The 26,402-nt window shown below is 37.2% G+C and overlaps 1 protein-coding gene across 3 annotated transcripts in view; it reads left to right on the top strand.

Moving 5' to 3' along the window:
* USH1C (USH1 protein network component harmonin) overlaps positions 1 to 24,435 on the top strand; it is a 47,374-nt gene extending 22,939 nt beyond the window's left edge. Inside the window, exons 15-27 of one of the 3 annotated variants that reach the window (XM_074884803.1) lie at positions 1,781 to 1,830; positions 3,895 to 4,047; positions 4,409 to 4,525; positions 6,644 to 6,892; positions 8,810 to 8,866; positions 10,361 to 10,480; positions 18,358 to 18,399; positions 18,705 to 18,758; positions 18,910 to 19,009; positions 20,402 to 20,511; positions 21,228 to 21,283; positions 22,168 to 22,325; positions 23,045 to 24,435. In XM_074884803.1, coding sequence (XP_074740904.1) covers positions 1,781 to 1,830; positions 3,895 to 4,047; positions 4,409 to 4,525; positions 6,644 to 6,892; positions 8,810 to 8,866; positions 10,361 to 10,480; positions 18,358 to 18,399; positions 18,705 to 18,758; positions 18,910 to 19,009; positions 20,402 to 20,511; positions 21,228 to 21,283; positions 22,168 to 22,267 — 1,208 coding nt within the window. In that variant the 3' untranslated portion in view covers positions 22,268 to 22,325; positions 23,045 to 24,435. Of the gene's footprint in view, positions 1 to 940; positions 1,018 to 1,780; positions 1,831 to 3,894; positions 4,048 to 4,408; positions 4,526 to 6,643; positions 6,893 to 8,809; positions 8,867 to 10,360; positions 10,481 to 18,357; positions 18,400 to 18,704; positions 18,759 to 18,909; positions 19,010 to 20,401; positions 20,512 to 21,227; positions 21,284 to 22,167; positions 22,326 to 23,044 lie in introns of all 3 variants that reach the window. The other 2 variants (XM_074884801.1, XM_074884802.1) reach the window with 2 other exon arrangements.
* Positions 24,436 to 26,402: the final 1,967 nt, after the last annotated feature.

Raw genomic sequence — 26,402 nt, 5'->3', positions numbered from 1 at the left:
TTTTTCTGTTCCCCTCTTGCTATCATTTTCCTTACTGAATCTGTCTCTCTTTTTCCTCCCCTGCCCTACTTTTTCCTGTCTCTTTCCTCTTTTCATCCATTGCAGCAAATCTTTCACAAACAGGCTATAGTCTGCACAGACTGAAAATTGATTTCATATCACTGGGCAGGCTGCTTCAGAATTAGTCGAGAGATGAGGAGGTACTGTTTGTACACTGCAACTTTTCCATGAAGAATTGCCCTGAAGTGTAAGTCTGACTTAGTTGTCCAAAGGAATTTAAGGCACTTGGAGCTTAATTGGCAGTTAAGAAGCTAAATTGGAAGCTACAGATAGTATGTGGAGAGTGTACTAAAACGGTATTAGGCAAAGGCAGAAGTGGAAAGTGCTTGTTGCATAACTTAAGGAAGACCTGGGTTGGTTCTTAACCTGATTATGTAATTTTTCTGGTGACTTTGGGGAAGTCACTTAACTTTTCATGGATGACAAACTGAGATGGGGAAATGTTTCTTTTGCAACCATCTTTTATTCATTTAGTTTTCTGATTCTTCAGGACAGTGTTTTCTCTGTATAGCATCTACCCCAGTGATAGTGCAGTAGAAGGCTGGTATTTCTTTTTGAAGCCAGATATCCCAGAACTGCTGATGGTTTAATTACAGGAAAAGCCACCTACCTCTGCAGGCTTCTCTTCATAGCAGAACAGACTAATTGGCCATGTGCAGATCTGAACTGCTCTTCAGAGTTGGAGGAAGTTGGAAATTGATTTGATTTAAGCAGGACCTCATTTTTTTTCAATTATGTGAAAAAATGTCCCATTGCTAACTTCTTTTTGTTTCATGGAAACTTCTAGTCACACATTGCTGATCTCTTTTTCATTTCATGGGAACCTCCAGTTAGACTGTCATTTCTATCTCCTCACTCCTTTCCTCCTTTGTTTCTCTAGTAGATTTAAAGGGAGTTGCACATGACCAACTTGAAACAGATGACATGGATGAAGTGATCATGAAGCAGGACAAACAGGTTTGCTGCTCAGCCTTAACTTCCTATCCTGATTCAGATTCTTCCTGTGTTTCACTTCCTCCTGACAGTCAGTCGTAACACCAAGCTGATCATTTGGTTTTGCTAGGGCAATATGTGTGGTCTTCTAGTAAATGGTGAAAGGTTATGACACTGTTGCTGTCATTGCTTTCTAAATATCTTGATACAAATACACAATCTATCAACCCTACTGAAAGATGGATTATATTGAGAGCTGTGTGTGTTATCAGTGTTTCTTACATAAAATTATGGTAATGGATTCTTTTGTATGTTTTTGCTTAGCAATGTTGTTTTAAATATTTATACACTTGGCTTGAAATATTTTATACTAGGAAATGGAGCTTTTCTTGTCTCCTCAAATGCCACTGTGTTCTGCCACAAGCCTGAATGAGTTTGAAAGCTTGTTTCATTTTAAGAAGGCTTGTTAAAACTAGTGTAAAGTAGGACCATGACCATAGCAATCTTAGCAATGCATATGGATGTATGTTTCTGTATGACGGTTACCTGTTGCATTTGCTTTGTTTAACATAAAATGTGTACTGGTAAAATAAGGGTAACTTATGACTAAATGTACTAGCACAATTGATCAAGAAGTCATCTAAGAACTTGTCATGTAATTATGAACCTTTTGTGTGGCGTCTTCAAATAAATTTTAATCAGTTATGTGTATTAGCATGGATTAATCTGAATCTGAACCAGTCCTTGACTTTTCTTCAAAAACCAGCTTTTCCTTTACCTTTTGTAGCTTTTGGATGGTTTTATCGGTATGAAGGAAAATTTCCCACAATCCGCAAGGTACAAAGTTTGATATGTAAATCTGTTTGCTGTGCATTTGTATTATAATTCCTCTTTTTTTATTCTTCTTCTCTGTTATTACTAGACATTCTTTATAGTCAAATGCTTCCTTTAACACGTGCACAAATTCAGATGCATTTGGGATGCATCTGCCTAGGAGTTTGTTCTTTTGAATACTTTGGACTTTTCAAGTTCTGCCAGCTGCAGTGGGAATTGTATGTTAATACTTTGCAGAAGGTGTTCAGTACAGGTGGGCAGTGTACGTCTTTATGTTCTCCAAAAGTCCTCAGCATAATGTATTAAAGTACAAAGACAAAAATCCAATGGGAACCTGGTATGCAGTTCCCAGTTACACCTTTGCAAATCTCCCAGTAAGAGGAGTGCTGAAGGCAAAACGTTTAGGCATGTACATCATACAGAATGAACAACAAAAAAATGAAAACCTTGAAGTTTGATACAATACTTTCACATCTGTAGAGCTGCTGCTAAAGTATTGCAATTTCAATTTGTTAGAGCTTCTAATAATACTGTGTTCCTGCTGTTGCTTTACTCTGTTTATTTCTTTCAATGTATATTAGCCATATTATAAGGGTTTTGTGGTTGTGTTGTGGTGGTGTTTGGTTTTTTTTGTGGTGGCTGATGGTAATTAACTGGGGTAGAAGTGTCAAGAAGGGTTCCTATGTCTATCTTCTGAGAACTTGGGGTTTCTGAGGAGGTCAGGATTGTGTCTGACAGAAGTATTTGTGTCACTGTTTAGGACAGTTTAACCTTCTGTGTGGACAGGAAATGCCTGTTCTCCTTGCTAGAGAATAGGAAATGATGGTGCACTCCGATACCATTCTGTACCGCTAGCGACTGTAAATCATCATGGACCCAATGCAATTGCTCACCACCCGCTGACCAACGCCCAAGCAGCAATCTGCCCCCCAGCCAACTCCCCCCAGTTTCTATACTGAGTATGACATCCTGTGGTATGGAATAGCCCTCTGGCTACTCGAGGTCAGCTGTCCTGGCCATGCTCCCTCCCAACTTCATGTGCACCTGCTCACTGGCAGAGCATGGGAAACCTAAAAATCCTTGACTTAGGATAAGCATGACTTAGCAACAACTAAAGCACCAGTGTGTTATCAACATTATTCTCACACTGAATCCAAAACACAGCGCTGTACCAGGTACTAGGAAGAAAATTAACTCTGTCCCAGCCAAAACCAGGACATCAATATGAAGTAGGCCCTAGCAGTACAAACAGGAGAGGATAGCAGAAATATGCCATCGTTAAAGCAGAAATAAGGAGCAAGGTATATTTGAAGACAACAGGAAGAAAGGATCCAAAAATACTGTGTAGTTTTTCCCTTTGGTTGCACTCTACGTGTAAAATTTTAGTTGCTTTGTGCTGTGTTAGTTCACTCACATGAATAGATTTTATCTAGTGCCTGTAAGAGCTGCTTGGTCTTTGTGATGCAGTGGTCTTTCCTGGGAGCAATTCAGTTTGTGCACTGATCTAACCCTTCCATTTACAATTGCTTATTTCTGTTGTATTAAGGCATGCAATGCTCATTTTAGGACACATGCATGAAGAAGTTTTATGCATAGAATATTCACATCTACCTATATATGAGCATCTGTCACCTAAAAGCAGTCAGTCTATATATATACACATATATACATATTCTGGCATATATATAAAAATGCTAGAATGGAGAGATGGCAAATCAAGACCTAACCAAAACTGTTTGAATATGTAAAGTTTTGTAGTGGGCCTGTGTGCTCTAATGTTGTAACTTTACATGGAAGCAAAACAGTTTAACTGTCTGATCTTGTCCAACTTACATTAATGTTCACAGACCCTCCAGATAAGGTTGAATTTCCTGCAAATTGCTGGGGAAATGGACTTTAGATTTTCTTTTGAAAGACCATCCCCATACTTGCACAGACTGTAATTAAATTTTCAAGGCAGGCGCTCATGTACGGAGCTTGAAGTTTGCAGTGTTTTTAGCTGATGTAAAAATCTGTTTAACTAAAAAAAAAGAAAAAAGAAAAAACAAACCCACCAAAACTTCCCAGAAAGGAAAAGAAAGAAAGAAGTCAAAAAGTGACAGTTTTTGTGAACAGAAGAAGAATAAAAAGGAAATGGAGTTTGAGCAAAAACTTGCCAAAGAGAAAGAAGGAATGTTGGAGAAAGAAAAACAGCTGAAAATAAATCGTCTCGTGCAAGAGGTATGTTGTGTTCTATCAAGTGCAAAATTATACTGAAATAAAATGAGCTGAATCTTTAGTGACATTCTCAGCAGGACACTTGTTTAATTATGTCAAAGATAATGAAGCTGAAAAAAATTGCTGTTTCACTACAAAACTCTGCTTATTTCTACAGTCAGTTTTTATCCTAAATAAGGATACCTCTGCAGTTAATGAGTGTCCATGTGTAGCGATGAATTTAATGAAAGACAGCAAAATAGGAAATAATTTGACAAAGCATTATTAGTTTTTAAACTAATTAAATGGTATTTCATACTTTGAAACCTATTAGTATTGTAATGATACCTATAACCTTTTTTCATGCGCTGATGTTATGGTTAAGGTATCTGAGACAGAACGAGAAGACCTGGAAGAATCAGAAAAGGTGCAGCACTGGGTGGAAAGACTTTGTCAGACACGGTTAGAACAGATTTCCTCTGTGGAGAATGAGTCGCCTGAGGTAAAATTCTGGCTTCTCCATATATTTCATGATCTCTAAATAACTCACTAGTGTCCTAAAAGCAACAGGCTTTTACAAGAGAAAAATCTGTCTTGATCTTTCCCCCTCAGCCTTCTTTCTAAGAGAGGAAAAGCATGTCAGTAATTCATGAATTACAATCTATAGCATTTTCTGTTCCTATATTTTATGGAGATGTTTTAATTATTTTAATGAACTGGCTTTATTTTATCCTTTTAACATATACTATCACCACAAAATTAACAGTTTTATTGGCTCGTGAGCTGTTTGGGCTAGGTGGGACTTGCTACCAATAATAAAACTGAGACTAGAATACCCAGCCATATTTTTTAGAATCTGATGAAAATAAGAACATCATTGATGATGAGCTCTTGGATACTTCCTTGTATTGCATGGAAAAAAGATTAAGAAGATTACAAGAAGATAAGAAACTCCCGAAGAATAGCTTTTGGGTTTGTGTTTTAAATAGTCCCTTTAAATGAAGGGAGTTGCAGATAGTGATTGTGCCTTGGAGCCTGATGGTTCTAGATGTGAAGTGAGGTTTTCCCACCATCCTGCTGCCCTGGCTGCCTTCCAAGCACAGCTGCTTTCAAGAGGAACACTGCAATCTGCTGAACTCCCCCAGGATCCCCAAGAAATTGCAACCGCAAAGGGGACCCTTGGGGAACACTCTTGCATGAATTTCCTTCAGGTCAATGTGGAGCAGCTCTGAAAAAAGCAGCTGGTCTTCTGTTCTTCCTGGCCTCAGGCTCAGATCCATGTGGCTCTTCAGTGCAGGTCTCTAGGACAGTGGAATTATTATGCTGAGTTTTGTCTTGCTACCTAAATTTGGCTGCCTGTGTTCTGCTAGATCTTTGTCCCCCTTACTTCATAAAGTAAGAGGGGACATTTCAGATTAAAACTACTGTTATATTTCCAGAGCTTTACCCTGATTTAAGAGAAGCACTCTGTGTTGTATTTGCTTCATGAATTACATTATATATAAATATTCCATTACAATTCTACAGAAGTACCTAAGCAGTTAAACTCATGTAAAACACAAACCCAGAATGCTTTTGAGGGATAAATGTAGCTGAACAATATTCAGGTATTACAGGCTTGAACTGCTACTTGGGTACAAGAGCAGTCAAGTTCTCTTGACTTGTGCCAAAGAAATACCTGGGTTTTAGTACCAAGGGGTCAGTATGGCAGATAAGGAGATCACAAAGGATGTCAGCAGAGATACCAACCTGAGGGAAGTATTGTCATATTAGACTAAGATTCATGTAGATGTGGAACAGCTCATCTCTAATATTTCCTCAGCTGAGTCTATAAAACAGCAAAATGAAAGAATATCAACTGGTTTTTCTTAAATACTTCAGTTTGATCACTGATAAAAGAAGTGTCAGCAACTCTAACAGCATATGTAGAATCCTCCTTCACACACAACCGTATTTTTTGGGTGAGCTGCTCATTACGTTCAAACTCTGGACTTTGTTAGCACCACAATGCATCTGGTGTCAATTAACAGAAATTAGAAGGTCCAGAACCTCTTGAGGATCTGAATTTCATAGCGTCCTAAGCTTTCTGTTTTGAATAGCTGCTTAAGCTTGCTTCCCTCTCTTGTATTAATGTCTGGTTACGTTTACACCAGACTTTAGACCCTTTCCCTTTTTTAATAGCATGGAATTTCAGGGCCCGTCTTCATTTGCTTCCCTTTTATATAATCATCTTTGCAAGGAGCAATTCTTGCTTTCTCTTCATAAGAGCGAGAAAGGCAAGAGTTGTGTTATCTGTGATTTGTCCTATGATTTTTACTTTCTGAAGACGCCATGCAGTTGGGTTTTTAGGGTTTTTTTTTTTTTGTCACCCCCCCACCCCAACGGCCAAGGCTACTGTCACAGCACTCCAATTTTCTTCATTTTAAAATGGAATCCCAAGGAGTGCTTTTAAAAAGGCTTTCAGAGGAAACGTTTATGTATATTCTGTGTGGGAGAAGCCAAGAGATTCCTGTGCAGGAGCAGTTAGGCTGAGTGATGTTCTAGAATTTGCCATTAATTTCTTCAGATCTGTGGCAGGCAGAGGAACTGTTAAGGCAGATTTCTGTTCTGTTGCACATAGTTGGCAAGTGGACGTCCTTCTGCTTCTCCTTCTGCCACATCAATGCGGCGTTTTGCCGGTGGCCTGCAGCTTCACACCACAGATCTTGATGATATAAACTTAGATGAAGTTGACAAGCCTAAACAGCGTGTGGCACCACCTCCGCCACCACCACCCACCGTTACTCCAGCACCATCAACTCATCTACTTCCTACACCAAATGTTCCACTTCCAAGAGGTCCAGCCCTGGCAGTAACACCAGCTTCCCAGGTGACCTCATGATCTGTTTGGTTGCATGTGCCTTTACCATTCCCCTGCCTGGCCTCCCTCCCCTGCTCTATCACCCACTTTATCCACTGGATCTACCCATCTGCCACATGCAATGTTAAAAGAAGCAGTGAGATGGTTTCATTGTTTTATAGTAGTGAATGCAGTCCTGAGGTAGTTATATTTGGTGGGGTTTTTCAAAATTTAAATCAAGAGGGTTTTACTCTCTCCTCCCTACAAACGTTGCAACCCTACCACATGTAGGTATCATGTATCACTTAGAAAGACAATTTGGACTTGAGTGTTTAAAGATTAAAAAAAAAAGCAATGACAGGCAGCAGATTTAACTCATCGTTAAATTTGAGCAAAATTACTTGTGAAAGTGTCTTAAATATGTCATCAAATTGCTTTGTTAGGTGAGAAGAGTGAACAAAGAAAGTTAGCTTAAAATGAGAAGCTCAAGCTTTTAAAACATCAACACTGTATAAATTACCAGTAAAATACTTTTAAATGAACAAGAGCTGGTAATCAGGTTTGACTTTTTTTACACACACAGGAGTTAAGGACTTCTTTGAGAAAACATTCTGATGTCCTCCTTATTACAATCTCAGTCCAAAAGAGAATCAAATATAAGAAATTTTGTGCCTTCTTTAGGAGAGAAATGGCAACTGTTTCATCATGATTCCCTTTTCTAAGCACTGTAGTGAGATTCATGTACTCGTTCTTGTGGCAAAAGAATCTTAATTGTTTTAAACAGCAGAAGAGGATCCCATACAGTCACTTTTTGTCCCCGCCCACAGTTTTCTGCATGGATTGGCTGACTGCATTGTTGGTTTTCATGGTTTTTTTGCATGTTTACTTGGAAATACTAGGTTTTGCATTTGCATGATTCTAGTTGGGGTGGGGAAGGATATGCAAATTAATCACTTGTCAGGGGAAACTGGCAGATTATTTCTATATGAATAATTGCCCTAATGTGAACTATGAATCTCTTCTTGTAAACTTAAGTAGACCTCTGATAGTGCTCGATCTATGTGGTTTATATGTTTGAAGTGCCAAGAATATGCTAGATCCAGTGAAATGGAGATATCAGATATTCTTATGGATAACATGTTTCCCAAGCTGTTTGCAAAATAAAAATGATGTGAAATGACATAGGTGTGCAAAATACTAGCATTCAGAGGAGAAATACATTCTCCCAATGCTAGTAAAAAATATTCAGATAAAATAATTAATATAGGAAATGCCATACAGGATCTGATCCCAAACCCATATATTCCAATATGTTTCTGGCAGTTTTTCACTAACAGAGAAAAGAGGTTAATGATTAAGGAAAAATATATTGGTTAACAACAGAAAAATAACCTAGCCTTCAAAAATGCTGTCAGTTTTCACTGAATACAAGTAGTGTATATGAGGAGAGAGCTCAGCTCTTTGTAAAGTATTAATACTGAGCCAAAGCTGCTTTGTTTATAAGTAGATAACTCAGTATTCCTGATGTGGTTTTAGAAATGGAAGAAAAATAAGAAGCTGGACAATTTATCCTTGCTGTTTTTTAAAAAGTTGGGTTTTAATACCACAAATAAGCAGAAGCAATGCATTTACTTGACTTCAGCCAATAAAGATCTTGTCTTTATGCCTGCTAAAGCCAAAAATAGAAACTTGTTGTCCTATAAGTTTACTTTTCTAATATTATTTAAACTGGTAAATCTCTATGTTGCTGATATTTTTTTTTTCCCCCCAGATTGCTTAATTTCAAATTCAGCTTGAACAAATACCTGCAAAAGGAATGAAATCCTGTCAAGTACATTCTTGACAACTTATTAAAGTATCTGGTATAAATTGATCTGTTTTTCAAAAGTATTATTAGCTATATGCTTTGTACAAACCTAGTGCTATACTAAGTCTGTTACTGTTTAGGTTGTAAGAAACACCTCCCACGTTGGCAAAGTATCTTCTGCATCAAGCAATCCGCTGGTATGTCATGTACTGTTAATAATGACTGTAGTTTTATGAACTTCCTATGTAATGCTAATATCAAGGGTTTGACTCTGCATGACTAATTTATTTAAAACTCAGCACTTGCATCCATGTGTGTGGATCCGTTGCTGTGTTACAAGATACCCAACACCAAGTAGTGGAAGTGACTCCTAACGGTCTGAGGACTTAATATTTCAACACTTCAGTAACATACGGTCCACGTTTGCCTGTTCTGTATGTCTTGGAGCATATACTTTGTGAAGACAGACAAAAGGAGCTAGGACCAAACTATATTTTGAACATAATGGGTATTAAGAAGCAAGCTTTCTTCTCAGAAGAACCAATGTTTGTTTGACAACTCCTTATACTGACTTTGTTTCAGGATGGCTGGATGTCATGTTTCCCCATTCTGAGGCACTCTAGAAAAGTCTGTCTAAATTGTGCAAATCCAGGAGAAATCATCCAGATCCAGTCCAACTTTAACAAGTTGGTATCTGTGAACCTGCTGATTCTTCTAAGATCAGAAAGCCTGACGATACATTTTGCAGTGTGGAACAACATTAGTTGAGGGATATCCACAGGGACTTTCAAAGATCTGGTTCCAAAACTTTTATCTTAAATTATTTAAAAAAGGAAAAAAAAAAAAAAGTACAAACAAAAAACCACCCCAAAAATTCCCTTATTACAAAAACCAAAAAAACTGGCTTAACCAATTTGCTGGAAGCGATTCAAATCGTTTCAGAGGATACAGCTTGTACTATATGAATGATGTCTGGAATACATCACATTTCCTATGAGAAACATTGACAAGAGTGTGCTGAGAGTTGCTGGGGTTAAGTCAGAAACTAAACCCACAGGGCTCAGTTTTGAACTCTTTTCTTGAATAAAACTATGCTTGACGTCAGTGGGAGTTTTGACTGAGTAAGAAGTGTACAATCGGGTTAGTACGTGCTGGATGATTAGGTCTCAGATGCCTCTGGGTATCTGTACTTTGTAGAGTCAAGGGTGAGTAATTAGCGTAACCCTTGCTCTTAAGTCAAGATAAGTTAACTTGAAATTCTTTATGGAAAGCTGATTGCTGCAGTCCTGGTGAATTTCATCTTAAAAGATCTATTTAGCCGTAGATAAGTTAAAATCTCATTTCAGGTTCACTATGTTCTTACACTCAACTCTAGCATTTTTTTCTCCTATAGTTTCTCATTCAGTTCATTGCCTTTATGGGATAAATGCCAAAAGCAGGGATGAGATTTTTCCATAATCTTGCTGGTGAAGTCAGCGTTTAGGGGAAAAAGCTACTATTTGGATGCAAGAGAAATTATGTTTTGGTTTGTTGACTTTTTAAGTCTTAGTTATAATATTTCTGTAGCCTTTTGTTGTATTAGTGTCATTAAATTCATTACCATAAACTATTTGCATTGAGGCATCTTGGTGAAATGATGGATTTGCACAAATTGTGTTGTGAATTGTAATTTTCTTAAATTAACCCCATAGCAACTTGCTCCAAGTCCACCTACACAACGACATCCAGGGGTACCAATAGTCTCTAAACCAGTCATGCTGCATCCTGACCCAAACTTTGTGGTCAGGCCAACAATCAAATCAGAGGCCCTGGTAAGCCTTTTAATGTTCCTTTTCCAAGTGCTACAGTAGTGGTATTTGTTGTTGACTTGTCCTCGGAGAATCAATGCTTGTCTCGTTTTCTGTTAACTAAAATTAATGTAGATTTTCAAGTGATCTCTAATGGTAAGTACAAAAGGGTACGTTTCCTTTTTTTTTTTTTTTCATGATCTAAAAGTAACTTTTAGTGACAATTTTTGTACTGGGGTGTATAGTTCCAAAGCAGTGTAGAGCCTTAGACTCTGTAGATCTTCTTCATTTATTCACATGCTGGGTTTTATTTTTATAAATTCTGAATTCATCAGAAATGAAAGAGTAAAAAGCAATTACACTGTATTTTGTCCTTGTAAATAGTCATGAACATACTTGAAATGTAGATCTATACCTCATCATTTCATTTCTAGAGAAAAAAATGTGTTTTGTTATATCTTAGACTCCAATATACTGGTCATGCAGTGTTACTGCAAAGTTGACTCATAATCACATTCTTTTTCTTATTTCTTTTCCATTTCTGTTTCAAATGTAAATGAAGACTAAATATTCTAAATGAAGGCTAAATATTTTAGGACCAGCTATGTAGCATCTTTGGGAATTGCGGTATATGAAGGAAAGTGAGACAAGGCTTACTGAGAAAAAATATAAATACTGTTCTGACAGGTGATAACTCCTAAGTGACAGCCCTGAAAATTCATCTACCGATTAGTAGTATTTATTCTTAAGGGTCATCATGACTTATGGTGTTAGAATTAGAGTTGTGTGTCTTCTATACATATGTGTGGACAGGTGTGCATATATACATTTATAAAAGCAAGGCGATGTATTGCAACATGAGCTTTCTAAGTGATGGAAAAAATATCACCTTTGCATTTCATTCATTTAATTACAAGTTTATGCTATATCTGACAATAAACAATGTGCACAATATTCCTACCTTTCATCAAAGTGCAATGGATTTTTTTTGTCTTTTTATGCTTAATAATTTAGATGCTCTTGTTCTTTTATTTTCCCAGTTACAGTTTGAACAAATTTAAGTGATACTTAGTAACTAGTTTCCCCACAGACATAGTAATCTTGAAATTTATATTTTATAAATGGATTGAAATGATAAATGAAAGCACTTTTTATAAATTGCTCAAGAAAAGGTAGGTACACAAGATAAAAATAAATTCAGATCCCTCCAGCATAGATATTTCTTTCAGTTGTATGCGTTGGAGCTTTCATTTTAGTTGTGTTCAGTAATTCAGCATCTCTAAGCAATAGAAAATTCCTTAGGGGAGGGATGAACAGAGTAAAATCATAATCTGCAGTTAATATAATCTAGCTCTTGAAAATAAATAACTGGTGTGCAAGTATAAACTAGTTTGTAAAATTGATAATAGTCTTATGTGTGATCAGACAGTTTTGGTACAAATTGAACATGTTGCTTGTTCGATTTGGGGGTTTTTTGTACTGCTTACAATTAGTTTGACAAATTGGCAATGAGATCCACCTCCATGAGAAAATTTCTTAGAATTTGTTATGCATGCATGCACATTTTCCAAATCACAGGTCTGCTGAAATATTTCAGATGTCGATCATCTTCATTCCCAAACTGCCTTATATTAGTTGGAAGATCAGAATTCAGTGGGAGCAATATTCTGGTAGGACTTTGAGAGAAACATCAGTCTATAAATTGGTTTTGCAGTCCTGTTACCTCTTACCTCCATTTATGACTTAATGCAGCAAAGAGTATTCATCCTCACTGCAATGAAGTCACAGTAGTATGTGGAGTAAGACTTGCATGGATACTGAACTAAAGAGCGAGGCTACTTCTGTTAGTTAAAAAATGAAGAGAGCAGCATATGACAAAAACAGACAAGGAGGTACCTGCCTGTCTCCAGAAATGTCTAAAAATTATAATTTGATTTAATGCGGAAGGAACGTTTGAGAGGGAGGTGTGTCCTTATGTAGGTCAATGGTTCAGGTGCAGGACCGGTTCAGCTTCTCTTAGCGAAGGGAAGTATCACCAAAGGCAAAGTAACTTTTGCTACTCTATTTGTTGTCTTGCTAGATTTCACACACCTTATGGAACTCCAGTCTGTAGGTCTTAATATGACATAATGCACTTAATTTCTTCTACCTTGTTTTTAACTGAATTCAGCTGTCCTGAGTACCAAACTCTAGAAACTGATCTTCATGGATTTACTTGATTCAAGCAGCTAATCAAGTGAGCCTACACTTGAGCAATTCAGTAGTAAAGAAGATGAAAAGCATGAACGTAAGAATAAAATAAACATGCAAGAATAGGTAAAATGTTCCTGTTACCTGAAAGGTAGTTGGAGCAGATAGGAAAAGTGAAGTCTCTGTTTTGACTTAAATCTTCAGATTAACCGAAATTCAGATTAGATTGCCAGGTCTTTTAAGAGTTCATGAAAACAAAGATGTTCTTACTTATAAATAGGAAAATGATGGGTGAGGATTAAACCTTGAGTGTGGCCTTGAATGCTGAGGGCTGCTCTAGGTCAAACTAGTGTGAACTGTTTGTCTCTGCTGTACTAGAGTGAATTGGAATACATTCATGGCAAAGCTAATTAAATTTTGGCTCAGAGAAAAGGAGAGGTTTGTTATGATTTAGCAATGGGGTTTTCAGAGAAGCAAAACTCTGCTCTCCCAACTATCACAAACATCCTGTTGTGTGAGTTAGAAGCCTTTGATGCCTCCCTCACTCCTTTGTGGTTGGATGCAGCATTTCTGAGAGGAAAGACGAGTATTTAAGCTTGCTCTATTTGTAAGATTTGAAGCCTGATTCTGCAGAATAGCACTCAAGGGACCCAAGACAGGTGCTTAGATACTGTGTGGTAAGACGTGCAATGATTGGAAATTTCAATTATCATTGGCCATAGCTATACCAAAACCATCTGTGTTGCAAAGGAAATAAATTTTTTTCAAGTGAATAGTTTCTTCTAAGTTGAAGAGTTTTGTGGAATATCTTGCCAGACTTGCCCAAAAGTCCTTCAAGACAAAAACTTAGTTCTTTGTATTAATTAAACTCAGACCACAGATCTTTCGTTAACTCAGGAATAGATATATTTTTTCAAGTAGTCTGACTATAGGACACTGATAGAATCAGTAGTGAAACATACAGTCATTTGTTTTAAAGCAAATTGAGTTTGGAAATGTAAATACCATAGTTCAGTCTGTAGAAAGTTGTTCTTGTTTCAGAAGACTCAAATGATGCAGGGTTTTGAGTGGAGGCTGGAGAAGTGTGAGGAGTGTTTTGTATAATTTTTTTTTTAGACCATTTTATTTTTGAAAATTTTTATAACATAGTAAGAGGTACTGTATTTTAAGTGATTCCAAACTACCATGTACCATTCTGTTAATGCACAGGAAATGAAAGAAAACCAAAATCAATATGGGATTAAAATCATTGAAGTCCAACACAATAAAATAAAATCCAGCAGTTATTAATCAGTATTGTGAAATTACTTGTAGATATCCAAATTGAATCAAGACCACTCAGAATAAGTCAATTAAATTCAGGAATAATTTTTCCTTAAGTAGAATAAACCTGTAATTGGAATTTAGGTAATATCTTCTTTCAGGATGAGCCCAAATACACATATTTTTTCTTTCAGCTTATCAACTTCATCAGGAATTTAATAATGAAATTCACCCTTCAGTATAGGAAATCCCTGGTAGGAGAGCAAATCTTAAACGTATAACATATATTTATAATGACTTTTCAGTATTTTGGAAATTGCTTGTCTAGCATTTTGTCCATTTTTTTTTCAATTACTTTTTCAAAAATCATGCAGAAGACACCCAGCACTGTTCTGTAGAAAATTAGGTATTAAAGGACTCATGGAAATTTTTTTTAAGAAATCTTGTGGTATGGAAATGTGCATTATTTATGTAGTTTCTCTAGAATTCTTTCCTCTTTGTATTCAGTACTCTTGCACTATGCGTATTCTCTCATTTTGAAATGGTATAGGAACAAGCACTAACAAATGCAAGTGTGATTCAGTCCCTAGAAGAGCTCAAAAAGCAGTGAGATTATTTGTAAATAGGTGATACTTATTTACAGCTAAAAGTTAATATCTGGTTTGGCAATTTTCTTTCTTTTGCAGCCACAAGAGATGTTTAAAAGGATGGTGGTTTACAATTCATCATTTAGATCTAACAAAAAACAAGTAAAATAACTTTTTCCATGTTTTGTGTGGTACTTCTTGTTTTGACTGATCATAGATTTAAAACTTTCCTTTCTAATCCTCTTGCTCAGTTTCTAAAACAGAGGATGCAAGACAGCCCTTGTGCATGAAAACTGCTAGTATTTGTAAACTTTCAGTGTGTGTGTGTGGATCCTGCTAGTCTAGACAAAGAATGAGAGGGTAGTAAATCCTTCAGGTTGAAGAATCTGTATCTACTTATATGGTTAGTGCAGTCTTTAAGATAGTTGAACACTGATAACTGATCTGACATTGGCAATTTTTTTTTTTTATATTCCTAAGGTTTCCTTGTTTCTTTTAGTCTCCAATTGCAAGGCTTTCAGTGATAAACTATTTTCTTAATTTAACAAATAGAGCTATTATCATAACATAGTTATTGATACAAAATCAGAGGAACTGGAGGCGGAAAGCACTTATTCATATAGCCTTTCTGTATTTTGTAGGATTTTTTTGCTGTATTACTACTTCTATTGCTTTTCTCTGTCATAATGATGAAGTTTTCGTCTCTTCCTCTTTGACTGGTGGTTCAATAGATGTTCCCTTGAAGAAGTGTACTTTGTGCCTCACTTCTCTGCTGCTGTTAAATGTGCCAGTTCCTGTGCAAACCACCTTTATTAGTGCAAGCTAAGTTAGATACATTGCCATGTTATATGAAAATGTTGGCATGTAGTTGTGAGCTTTTAAGTGGTAAACAATTAAGATTAATTATGGTTTTTAAATTATTATTTTGATCAGTTTCAATCTAGATCTAGAAGGGAAAACTGGATTTGACCAAGATAAATCAAGCTTTGAGGTTGTTCAGTTGCCGTTGAATGTTAGTATGTTCTGTATATATAACAGTTGTGATCTCAGCCAATGTGTCTTTTGGAAAATTTTGTTATATCTGGTCACTGTTTTCTCTTTCAATTCTTCTTTGTTTGTTTATTTCAGTCAGATCTCAGTTGCTATTGACTATTGATGCTAGAAACTTCAGTGAGCAGTACCATTGGCTTAGGTACTTCTGTTTTGGTTTTGTTTGGGGTTTTTATTTTCTTTTTTTAAGTAGTAACTTTATCTTTCATCTAGAAATCCAGACAGATAATTGTTTCAGTGCAATCAAACCTTTTGATGTTCCAGATTCTACTTATGTTCAGTCCAATGAATGTTAGTGTAAGTCAAGAAAGGATTAGAATGGTCTTAACTTTTTTGCCTGAGATGTCCCGAGTAGTGGGAGGGTAGGCTTAGTACTGTGGTTTCCACTTCGTGTTGCTTAGTTCAATAGTCCCTTCTTGGATATGGAGTGTGCTCTCTACTCTCTGAATTTGTGATGCCCATTTCTGAGATTTATTACAGTTCAGCAGATATCTTCATTGTATCACAGCTGCACTTGTACGTTATTGGATCCAGATCATATCACTTCTTTGCTTGCAGGTTTTTTGTTGTAGGGTTTAGGGTTGGTTTTTTTCCTGTTTAAAAATTATTTTCCCAGGAAAACTTTCTTCAAGGGCACCATCTGTTTTTCATGAGGGTGACCTGGGGCAAAGAGAGTTCAATGACTTCCTTTAGATTACATAATGAATTAGTGACTTGGCTGAGATTGGAGTTCTTTCCTGTAAATTGCTTGCTCCAAGACTATAGATGTCTATTTCAGCCATGATTCCAAAGGTCAGTACAAATTCAGCTATTAAAACTATTAGTTGTTTAGGTAGCTATCATTGAAAAATGCTTCTCTTACAGTTTTAGTAAAACTATTCATGATATTAATACGCTTTGTAAATGAATGAATGATTAGGATTTTTCCCTCAGGATGAAATTCTGCACTCACTGAAGTCTGTGATCAAATTCCCATTTATTTAGTTCCTCAAAGTTAGCAGTTAACAAATGTAATGCAACCCATACAAATTTAAATGCTAAATAAGATCTCTCATTTCCTGTTCCCAAAAGATTCTTTTAATGCATATTTCCTTACAACAAAAACCCTACTTGTGGCAGTAAGCAAAAATTCTGCAGTTGTGCCCTGAAGATTTAGGTCTCTGGAGCCTGGGGAGACAAAGTCATGCTTTAATCCTTGCAAACGTTTCTTCTCTCTCTGAAGAAACACAGAACGAGGACATGATTTGCTTAAGTTGGTCTTCTGATCTCAGAGAAAAGGTGAAGAGAGAGGCAGCCTGCAGGAAAGCCAGGGCTCCTGCTGTACGATTCAGTCTGCCTGTGTGTAATGACTGCCAGTCCATGCAAGAGTCATCCGCACCACTGTTGCATGGCCTGTGCAAGTGTGGTTGGACAGCTGGACAGTGCTGTTGTACATCTGAGGGTCTAATGCAGAGCTGTGTACTAGTGCTCAGTGACTTTGTCAGAGGCAGTGGTGGTAAGGATGAGATCTGACCCCAGAGGATCAGTCATAGGCATGTCAAAATGAGGCAACTGAGGGAGTTGATAAAGATGATAACAGGAGGAGGCATGAGTATTTTCTGCTGCAACTTTAACAGCCAACCCTTAGAGATACCAGAGGAACCTTAAGCTGTGCATATGATTTACAAGTGGAAAAAGGCTTAGCTGTGTCTGAGAGTGGAATAGTCTTTGTGATCAGATGGATCCAGTAGAAAAGAGGGCAATAATGAATATATCAGCTTGATCACACACTGAACTGCTGGTCTGCTTCAGATACTGGCTTGCTTGCTGTGTCAGCAAAGGGTTGTGTGGCTCTGTGTTGTTCCCATATCCCCGGGTTGTTGCAGCTGGAAGCCACAAGAGTCATACAGCATTTAGGTGACTCAGTAAAGATTTCTGTTTAGTCCTGGAGTCCTTACTTTAAAATGTGGGATAAGTGCAGTGTTTTTATAAATCTCCAGCATTGCCCCTACAGTCTCACCCAGTAACTAGTAATCTTCCTCAAGAAACCACCACCAAACACCATTGATTTCTGATTGCTGACTCAGGAACTCTCATCTTTGCAGAAAAGTGAACTTCTGCTTTTTCCCCACAGTGTTGGTCTGACAAGGGTAACACGCTAGGTTTTGAAAGTTTAAGAAGGTATGGGTCCTCTCAAACCTTAAATCTTGCTCTACCTAACTGCAATATTATCTTCCCCATTTCAGACACTCCCTGCCAAAACTTTTAAGTCATCCACAGAACCATATGAGAACAAAATCGGTTGTTGTCTTGCATTCGCTTGTGGTATGGAGCCAACTCCATGGAAAGGAGGAGAGAAGGGGGCTAGAAGAGGGTCCTACAACCCAGACACCATGCAGTAATGTTGCTGACAGGCAGCTTGGAGCCTGTCACTTCAGCCTGTGTTAGATAGTGCTCAACATGGTGACAGTCCCAAGAAACATTGCTCAGAAGAGTGTGGCAGAACATACCTGCCGATGATGCTTTCCAGGTTTGTTTCTGTTCTGTCAGGTGTAGAGAGGAACTGCAGAGCTGACAGAGTGGTAAACTATTCCTTAAAACTGCTCCATAGTATGACCAGCTCAAACCGCTGATCTGTCATAAGGATTTGAAATGTCTTCTGACTGTCAGGATGGACTATTTGCTGCCTTTCTGTGCTTTTCTCTATTTACTGTCGTCTTTCATAGCTTACAGAATTACATGTTCTCTCACTGATAAATAAAATGGAGTTTGTGTGTTAAGTGTGTCCCATGAGGCTGATGTTTTTACAATTAAGTACTGTTTTATTCTCAGGGCTTCCAGAAATATGTGGAAGATTTTGATCCATATTCAATGGTAAGGAGAGAATTCAAATATGTCTCACTGTTTAATATGAAATATATTGAAAAAAACCACATCCTTTATTTTGAGGGCTGGGAAGGGAGTAAGATTCTAGCTTGTTGGTTTGCTGGGGCTTTATTTTTTCTAATCATGTTGAAAAGGAGATTTCTTACAGGAGAAGATGATCTGGTGTTCTGATCTTCTTCTAACACTATTTTGGAGGAGGGAAAGGTCCCTTTTCTCTGATAAACTACATAGATCAGCTTAATTATTTTGTGTTTCCAAGGTGGAAATGACTAATCAATATATTTTTTTCATAGTTTACCCCAGACCAGATTATGGGAAAAGATGTACGGCTATTACGAATTAAAAAGGTAAATACTATATGATTTGATGGATTGATATTTAAAGGGTTAATGTAAGCATTTCATGCACAGTCCCATTTACTGGGAAGAAGGAAAAATTAAGCTTCTGTTGATGGCAAAAATTAACAGCCTTTTCTGTACTACAACTCTTTTTTAATAGGAAGGATCATTAGATCTTGCAGTCGAGGGAGGAATTGATTCTCCAATTGGAAAGATAGTCGTGTCTGCCATCTATGAGGGTGGTGCTGCAGACAAACATGGTGAGTAACAATGGGGAATCTGAATGCTGCTGCAAAGTGGCTCCTTACGCTGACTGAGAGTTGTTGTCTGACTTCATAGCTCTGCCGAGTACTGAGAGGCACACTTAGATTGTCCAAGGCAGCCAAGTTCTGTGTCAGCTCTAATGACAGCTCAGAGAGAGGCTTATGGTTTAAAGGATCCTGCTTAAAATAATATTTGTGTATATATTATAAATAATGTTTAGGAGAAATGGTCACTGTTGCTGTATTTTTATCATTACAGAATTTTCAATAATGTGGCCTGAAAATGTAGACCTGTTGTTTTAATAAGGACTCCCCTTTTTCCAGTATGATATTAAAAAAAAAAAAAAAAACCCAAACCAAAATGAACACCTGGTCTCTGGTGTAATCTGTTAATTAAGGAAAGCAGAATATGGTTTCCATTATTTCATAATTTCCAAGTAATGACATTTGTTAGTATTTCCATGTGCAAAGCAATTACCTGAGCATGGCTATACTACACTGCTTAGTTTTGTTCTTAATGCTTCTTCCAATAGTAATTTGTTTTGGAAAACACCTGGCTTTACTCCCCAAATCCCACTACAGTCCGGTGCCTTCTGGCTAACAGCTTAGCTCTCTGGAAGGCACAAGAACATGCATGCCAACACATCCAGGCTTTGCTCCTGGTGGCCAGTATCTCACATCCTTTCTTTGAGAATTCTGGTGATGACCAGGTAGATGCTCAGGACAATATCTCCTTATACTGTCTTTGCAAACCTTGTCCCAACCTAAGTACAAGTGACTCTTGCTGTGAAAACATCTCAACCACTTGATCTCTCAAGTACTGTTTCTTTTTGACTCTTCACTGTTGTGAGGGTCTCTTATAGCTAAGGCTCTGTCCTCTTACCATCTGTGTTTTCCCCTCTTCAGTCCTAGTTAGCCGATTGTGCTTCATTCCAGATTAGCAAGTCAAAATCAGTTCTAAAGACTAAACATTACACATGCTCTTGCAAAGGAATGACAGTCCTGCAAACCCTCGACAAATGCCACCTTCAGGTCTTTAAGTAATGCTGCCATTTTCATAGTAGTAACAGCCTACAGTCAACCTCAATTTGTAAGCTGTATAGATTGATTACCCAGACAGGCAAACTGCTACTACAGAAAATCTTACTGAGCTAGTTTCTTACTGGTCGTGATCAATAAGAGATTAGTGTGGCTTTTCAATGCCTAAAAATTCCTTTTGTTTTTGCCTGTAGGAAACTTTCTTGTCTATGTCAATTTTTAGTGTAAGCCTTCACATCTAGTGAGGGCACTTTTCATTATATTCAGTACTTCATAAATATGGGACAGAAAAGACTCAGAGAATTTTTTTTTTTTGCTTACGTGTATATACCATATTGGTCTTTTCACCAGGAGGCATAGTGAAAGGGGATGAAATATTAGCTGTAAATGGCAAGATATTACTTGACAGCAGGCTGTCAGAAGCACAGGCAACTCTAGCAAAAGCTTGGAACATGGGTGGGGTAAGTATCCTGGAATACTTCTTCATTCTACTACCTATAACGCTCATAAGTTATACTTTTCTTTCATGACATTAGCACATCAACACAAGTAAGGTTGAAAACATCAAAAGTAACAGGTATGCCATGTACTACCAAAGTGAGCTGAAATCTGCAGAAGATATTGACATACAACATCTCTGAAAATCATGCATGTAATTTACTGTGAAAGTTGATGGCATTTAGCCACATGTCAAGATTGGCATTTAAACACATTACATTCTGAGTGTTTGTAGTACATTTTATCTGTAGAATCTCTCTTTGATACTGAGAATGACTTGCAAGCTGATTGGAATTTTATCATAATAGCTTATCTGATCTTTGATTTCTTAATGTACAATTAACACAGCACTTCAGCTACAGTGAGATTTTCTCAGCAAGAACTGTATTAATTGCTAAAATTACCAAATACGGGATGATTCTTAGAACAATTGTTTTTAAAAGCTTGTTGCAAGACCAGTAGATTTTTTTTTTTTAATTTCAGGATACAGATCAAGCAGTTCAATCTTGAAATGGTCTTCCTATAGAAATCTTTGATAGAGATCTTTCTGCTGTTCCCTGTGTTTTTCCATGAACAGATTGCCTTCCTGATTCTCTATCTGATACTCCATGGTGGTCCACTAACTGACTCTAAAAGCAGTATTTAGCAGCACATGTTTGCCTGTGCATTTCTTTTTCAGGATTGGATTGACTTAGTCATTGCAGCATCACCTCCAAAGGAATACGATGATGAAATGTAAGTGCATAAGCTTTCCTTCTCCGGAGATTAAAAGGCTAGTAACAGTAGTTCTTTTTTTTTATCAGACATATTTCAAGTATTTCCTTCTTGTGAACTACATAATCTTCTGCATCACATTGTTGCTAATTTGATAGTTTTAAGTAGCTATCATGCATTACAGCAGTGGTTCCCAGACTTTTCAAAATGGTGATTCTCAGAGTGGTTGTCTGTGATTACACACTCAAACGTTCAGTTTAAAGTTTGAGGATTTGGGTTTGGTTTTTGTTTTTAAGAAATTACTTATATCAGTCTGGATCATTTACTGTGGTCCCATGGATCGTAATTTGGGAAAACAAATGCCCATAAGCATTCTTCATCACATCCAGACATTTAATTCTGTTTTGTGGGGTTGTTTAATTAAGATTGCAGTTATTATCCTCATCTAAGCCAACCTAAGTGTAAAATTTTTAAAAGAGCTAAGTGATTTTGGGTGTCTTGTCAATTTGTGACACTCACAGAGTTCCTTTTTTTTAAAGATAATCAGCATAGGTGTGAAACAGAAGAATTCATGTCTTAAAGTGTGATAGAGGTATCATGTTGAGACAACTTGCTTTACTTTGGACGAACAGTTTCAAAAGCAAGACCAGTATTTTCTAGCTTGACTGAAGGAAAAGATTTGAAGATATCCTTACTACCAAGTAAAATGGCAGAGGAAAGTTTCATAGTCACTGTTAACTCGGACTCTTGCTCTATGTGGAATACTAGAGTATTAGTTGCTGTAAATCAGTATAGTTTTACTGGCTAACACCAACTGTAAAATTGTGTTTAATACCTGTGCATAAACTAATAAGCAAGGAAATAACTCTCATTGTTATTTTTGTTTTCATATCCTGTATATTTAGCCCTACTATTCCCTCATCAACAGTCAGTCCCAACACACACAGAAAGGTTTTTGAAGGCAGTGCACCTGTGTACAGACAAGGCTATCTCCTGCAGCTGTAGCCACTGCAGTGTTCCCTCATGGTGAATAGCCAGACCTGGGTTAACATGACTGTCCATTGTGAGGCTGCGTTATTTTTTCAGCATGTGCCTGCCTGTGAATTGCATGCCATGCTTGCTTTTGTTCCTGGCATGCTGGAGTGTTCTTTGGGCTTTTGCCATGCCTGTCCTACTAAAATATAAGTATTTAGTTTTGACTTCATAATGTCTCTTAGAGGTCCTCTGCAGAATTGTTTTATCATCTGCCAGACTATAAAATAAATAGGCCCTGTCTGAACAAGTAGGATTAATCTAATTGTTTTTCCTTATCTGTGGACCACTGCTGTGGCTTTGCGAATTCATAAGTGTATAAGTAACTACAAATTACTTCCTTGTTAAGGCTTGTCCAAAGAACAAGTTTCCATTTGTATTATATGACAGTGTGCCTGTAAACAAGTATTCATGACTGTTTGGTTTTCACTGAAGTTTGCCTGTGTTAATTTGTCACTATACAATGGGTTTGTCCCAAATTTATCCTCGTGTCACAAACTCAGTTTACTGTGTATGGTTTCTCTATGCTGTAATTACTGTAATAGTAATACTGTCATAGATCTCTAGAAGAACCAAGGTAACATTTCTTGGTGCATGTGGGTATTTGTGGTCTTCTCAATTATTATTTACAACACAAATCAAAATGACTCAACTGATATCCAGTTATATAAAATTGTGCTTATCAGAAAGACTAAAAATTGCACTACAGCTAGCAGCATCTGTTTCACTATCTCTTTCTTTTTTCTGCAGGACATTTTTTTAAAGAAGGCTACACTGAAGAAATGAAGTCTTTCCCCTGCAGAAACCTGCTGCTCTGTAAATTAATACAAAATCAATAACCACATGAAATACATCTTTATTTGAAATAAATGTCAATAATCAGACCTGTAAATTGAACTAGAGACTTCAGATTCTTCAGGTAATTTGAGTAATTTTAAATCATTCTACAGACATACAGCAAGACATTTTTGCAAGATCATTGAAAAGGACTGCCAGTGAGCATAGTTTGGTCTGTGAGAACTCAATCTATGTTTTGCTATTTTGGGGGGCCAAATTTTGAAAATTATCTTCCCATTTTCCTGGAAATAGACACTAAAATGACAAATGAAGATAGAACACAGATGTCTGTTCCCACATGCAACACTTGTGATTACACGTTCACAGGCCAGTTTGGGTGTGAAAAGGATTATATTTTTACTCCATACATAGTGATTTTCCCTGGGGAAGCGGGAATGTATATAGGTAACTTCTGTTCTCACTCGTATTCTTGTAGCTCTCTTAACGTCCATTTCTATTGCTCAGTTGTGAGTTGTTTTGAGTATAAAAACCCTGCCAGTGGAAGAACCAGTAACACTAGGAGTGCTAGCATTATAAGGAATAATTTTGGTGATGCTTATACAGTATAGAGAGTCTTCTCTACCAGCAAAGTAAATAGCTAGCAAGTAGTCCAGATAAAATCATTATGTATAGTCACAGTTATGCTACCAAGTATTTGTATTGATGGCAAAAATTACTCTCTCATATAGTCATGCATGGAAAATTTGGGTGTGATTCAGTCTGCAGTTAGGTACTTTGTTCTCAGTGAGTCTATATGTGTGACTAAACTGTGCAGGAAGTCACTAAGTCTAAGATTTCACTCTTGGTGACTATATGTCTTCTGATAAGAAAATTCCTCAAGACCATAAAATCTATACTAACCTGGCTTTAAATAAGTATGATTACAGTTGTAGACTTAGTAATTTTTTTTTTGTATTATCAAGATATCTCCTTAGAAATGTCATTGTCTTCCTTTCTTCCTTGTATGTGCCAGTTTGTATTCTGATTTTTATATTGTGTTTAGATGTGTCTTATCTGGACTAATGAGAGCCAGTTTATAGTTCTTTGGCATATCAAATTCCCACTGAAGTCTTGCCTTTCCAAGGTTTGGAAACCCTCCTCTCTGTAATACAGAAAAATAACAATTATGTTCCTGAGAACTCTGTACTTATATGGAGATGATTAATTACATTGACTTTCTTCATTTGCAGTATTGTTCCAGTATGCCAATTAATATGTCTGGCAGGGTACACATGTTAGAATGTTTTAAATTTTAACTCTTAAAACTAATCCAGAAATAAAATTGCATTTGCCAAATGGAAGAAGTCTTGTTTCTTCTTTATCTCTGGGTTTGTACACCATAGTAATAGTTAATCTGCTAAAGTACACAGATTTCTGAGTTGATCTTTAATAACAGACCCATTTGCAACAGAATGCCACCCTTGTGGAATTCAAAAGAAAATTCACTCTGCACAGTAGGGAACTGTCACTTGGCTGAGCTGCAGGAATCTTTTACTGAGTTTTTATGGGCAAATCTGGTCATTTGTTAGTTGGCAAGCTACTGAGTGCAGCTGCTTCGGTTTATTTCGTTTGCTAGGTCTTTGGGTGCATCTACCCAGAGCTGTAGGCTTCCTAACCAACCATCTAATCTTAAATGCATCAAGATTAGCACCAGAGGGAAAACTGCAGCAGGATGTACTCCTCCTGCTGCTCTGGTTCTCAGTTGCCTACATACTGCAACCATCTGGACTGTATGACAATGCAGATAGATGAGTGATGCTATCAAATGTTCTCTTAAGGGATGCTCTGATGCTACGTACCAGCATATAGAGAGCCACAGTAATGCACCAGTAATGAACTTTAGCCTGCAACCAGTGCTTGATTGTGCTAATCGTTGTCTCAGCACACTAAGAAACATAACATGGAAAACTTAAGGATTAGATATTAGAAACATTTTTACTGGTGTTATTTCTTCAGAGACAAAAGGAGCACAGAAGACTGAGCTGGGAAATCTGTGGGAGTACCAACAGTTTAGTTGTAGCCTTGCTTTTTAGTCACAAAGCTATCTTTCCTCTCCCCGTCTAACCTGTTAACTTGATTTGCTTGGATATAGCTTAAAATGCATGAGAGGCTGTTGAGGAAATAGTTACTGCTCATTACTTCATGTATATAAGGAAGTGTTACTTTGTGTGTTTAACCTGTGTTAGGATGGCAAAGTCGCTTTAGGCAATGTAAGGAGTGTTAGAGAAAAGGAGGCTGACACTTCTGAAATCTTAAAATGATCTTAAGCCACTAGTCGGGTAGCTTTTTACTTTATTTCTGGCTTTCAGTGCCCTGGGACTGGATCACATCTTTCATTTGCCAGATAGCTCAAGGACTTAGAGAAAGCTACAAGAAAATACAGTTTTCAAGCAACTTCCCTTTCAGTTACTTTGGTATGTGTGAGCAGAGTGTCCCAGATGTAAATCATTTAAACAGGAGTGCCCATTTGAGTTGCTACTGCATTGTTTTCTGCTGGCTGTAGTAGTCACTACATGTGCCCATGCCTCACCCCTGTTCAATCAAGCCAGCTGCGAAAAGATGACAGTAAGGGTAAATGAGACTTTCTCTTTTTTTCAGCCAATGCTGAGTTTCCTTTGGGAGTATGGAAACTGTGACCTGATGCACAAAGCAGGAAGAAGTCCAAGTACTTCACTGACAGTATCACGAACGCTTCAAACCCTTTTTAACATAGAATAGTTTTTGTTTTTCATTTGCTGTAATCTCAGAGGGAATACATCTAGTTTCTCAGAGCTGTTTGTTTGGTTAAGACTGCTAAAACCCACTATCTCTCTCTATGGGATAATAACCCAGAGGAAGAGTTTCTCAGAACTGTTAACAATCATTCTTATTCTCTCAGGAATTTCTTGGCCATGTTAGTCACAGCGTTGTCTTCAGCATGCACTCAGTTGCTGAACTGGGGCATGAATTCCATTAGAGACTTGTGACTTTTGCATCTACTCTGTGAGCCTGTGCGTGCCTGTGCGCAGGCAAAAAATGTGAAACCTTATGGATCAGAACCGTGACATGCATTACAGGATAGGAAATACCCTTGTTTATTACTCATATGGATATTAGCGTAGGGAAGTCTTTGATCTATTTATTACTGCCATTCTACTACTTTAAAAACTCATAGTTTAGCCATTATTTAATCAAATGACTATGGCATCTTTTAAAATTCTTAAGTATGTTTCAAAGAAGTTATGATTTTTTAAAAATGCTCAATTCATAAACAAATTTATATACATAAAGA

Source organism: Strix uralensis, chromosome 15 (assembly GCF_047716275.1).
Source record: "Strix uralensis isolate ZFMK-TIS-50842 chromosome 15, bStrUra1, whole genome shotgun sequence".
Lineage (NCBI taxonomy): Eukaryota > Metazoa > Chordata > Aves > Strigiformes > Strigidae > Strix > Strix uralensis.
This window is presented reverse-complemented; position numbering and strand designations above follow the sequence as displayed.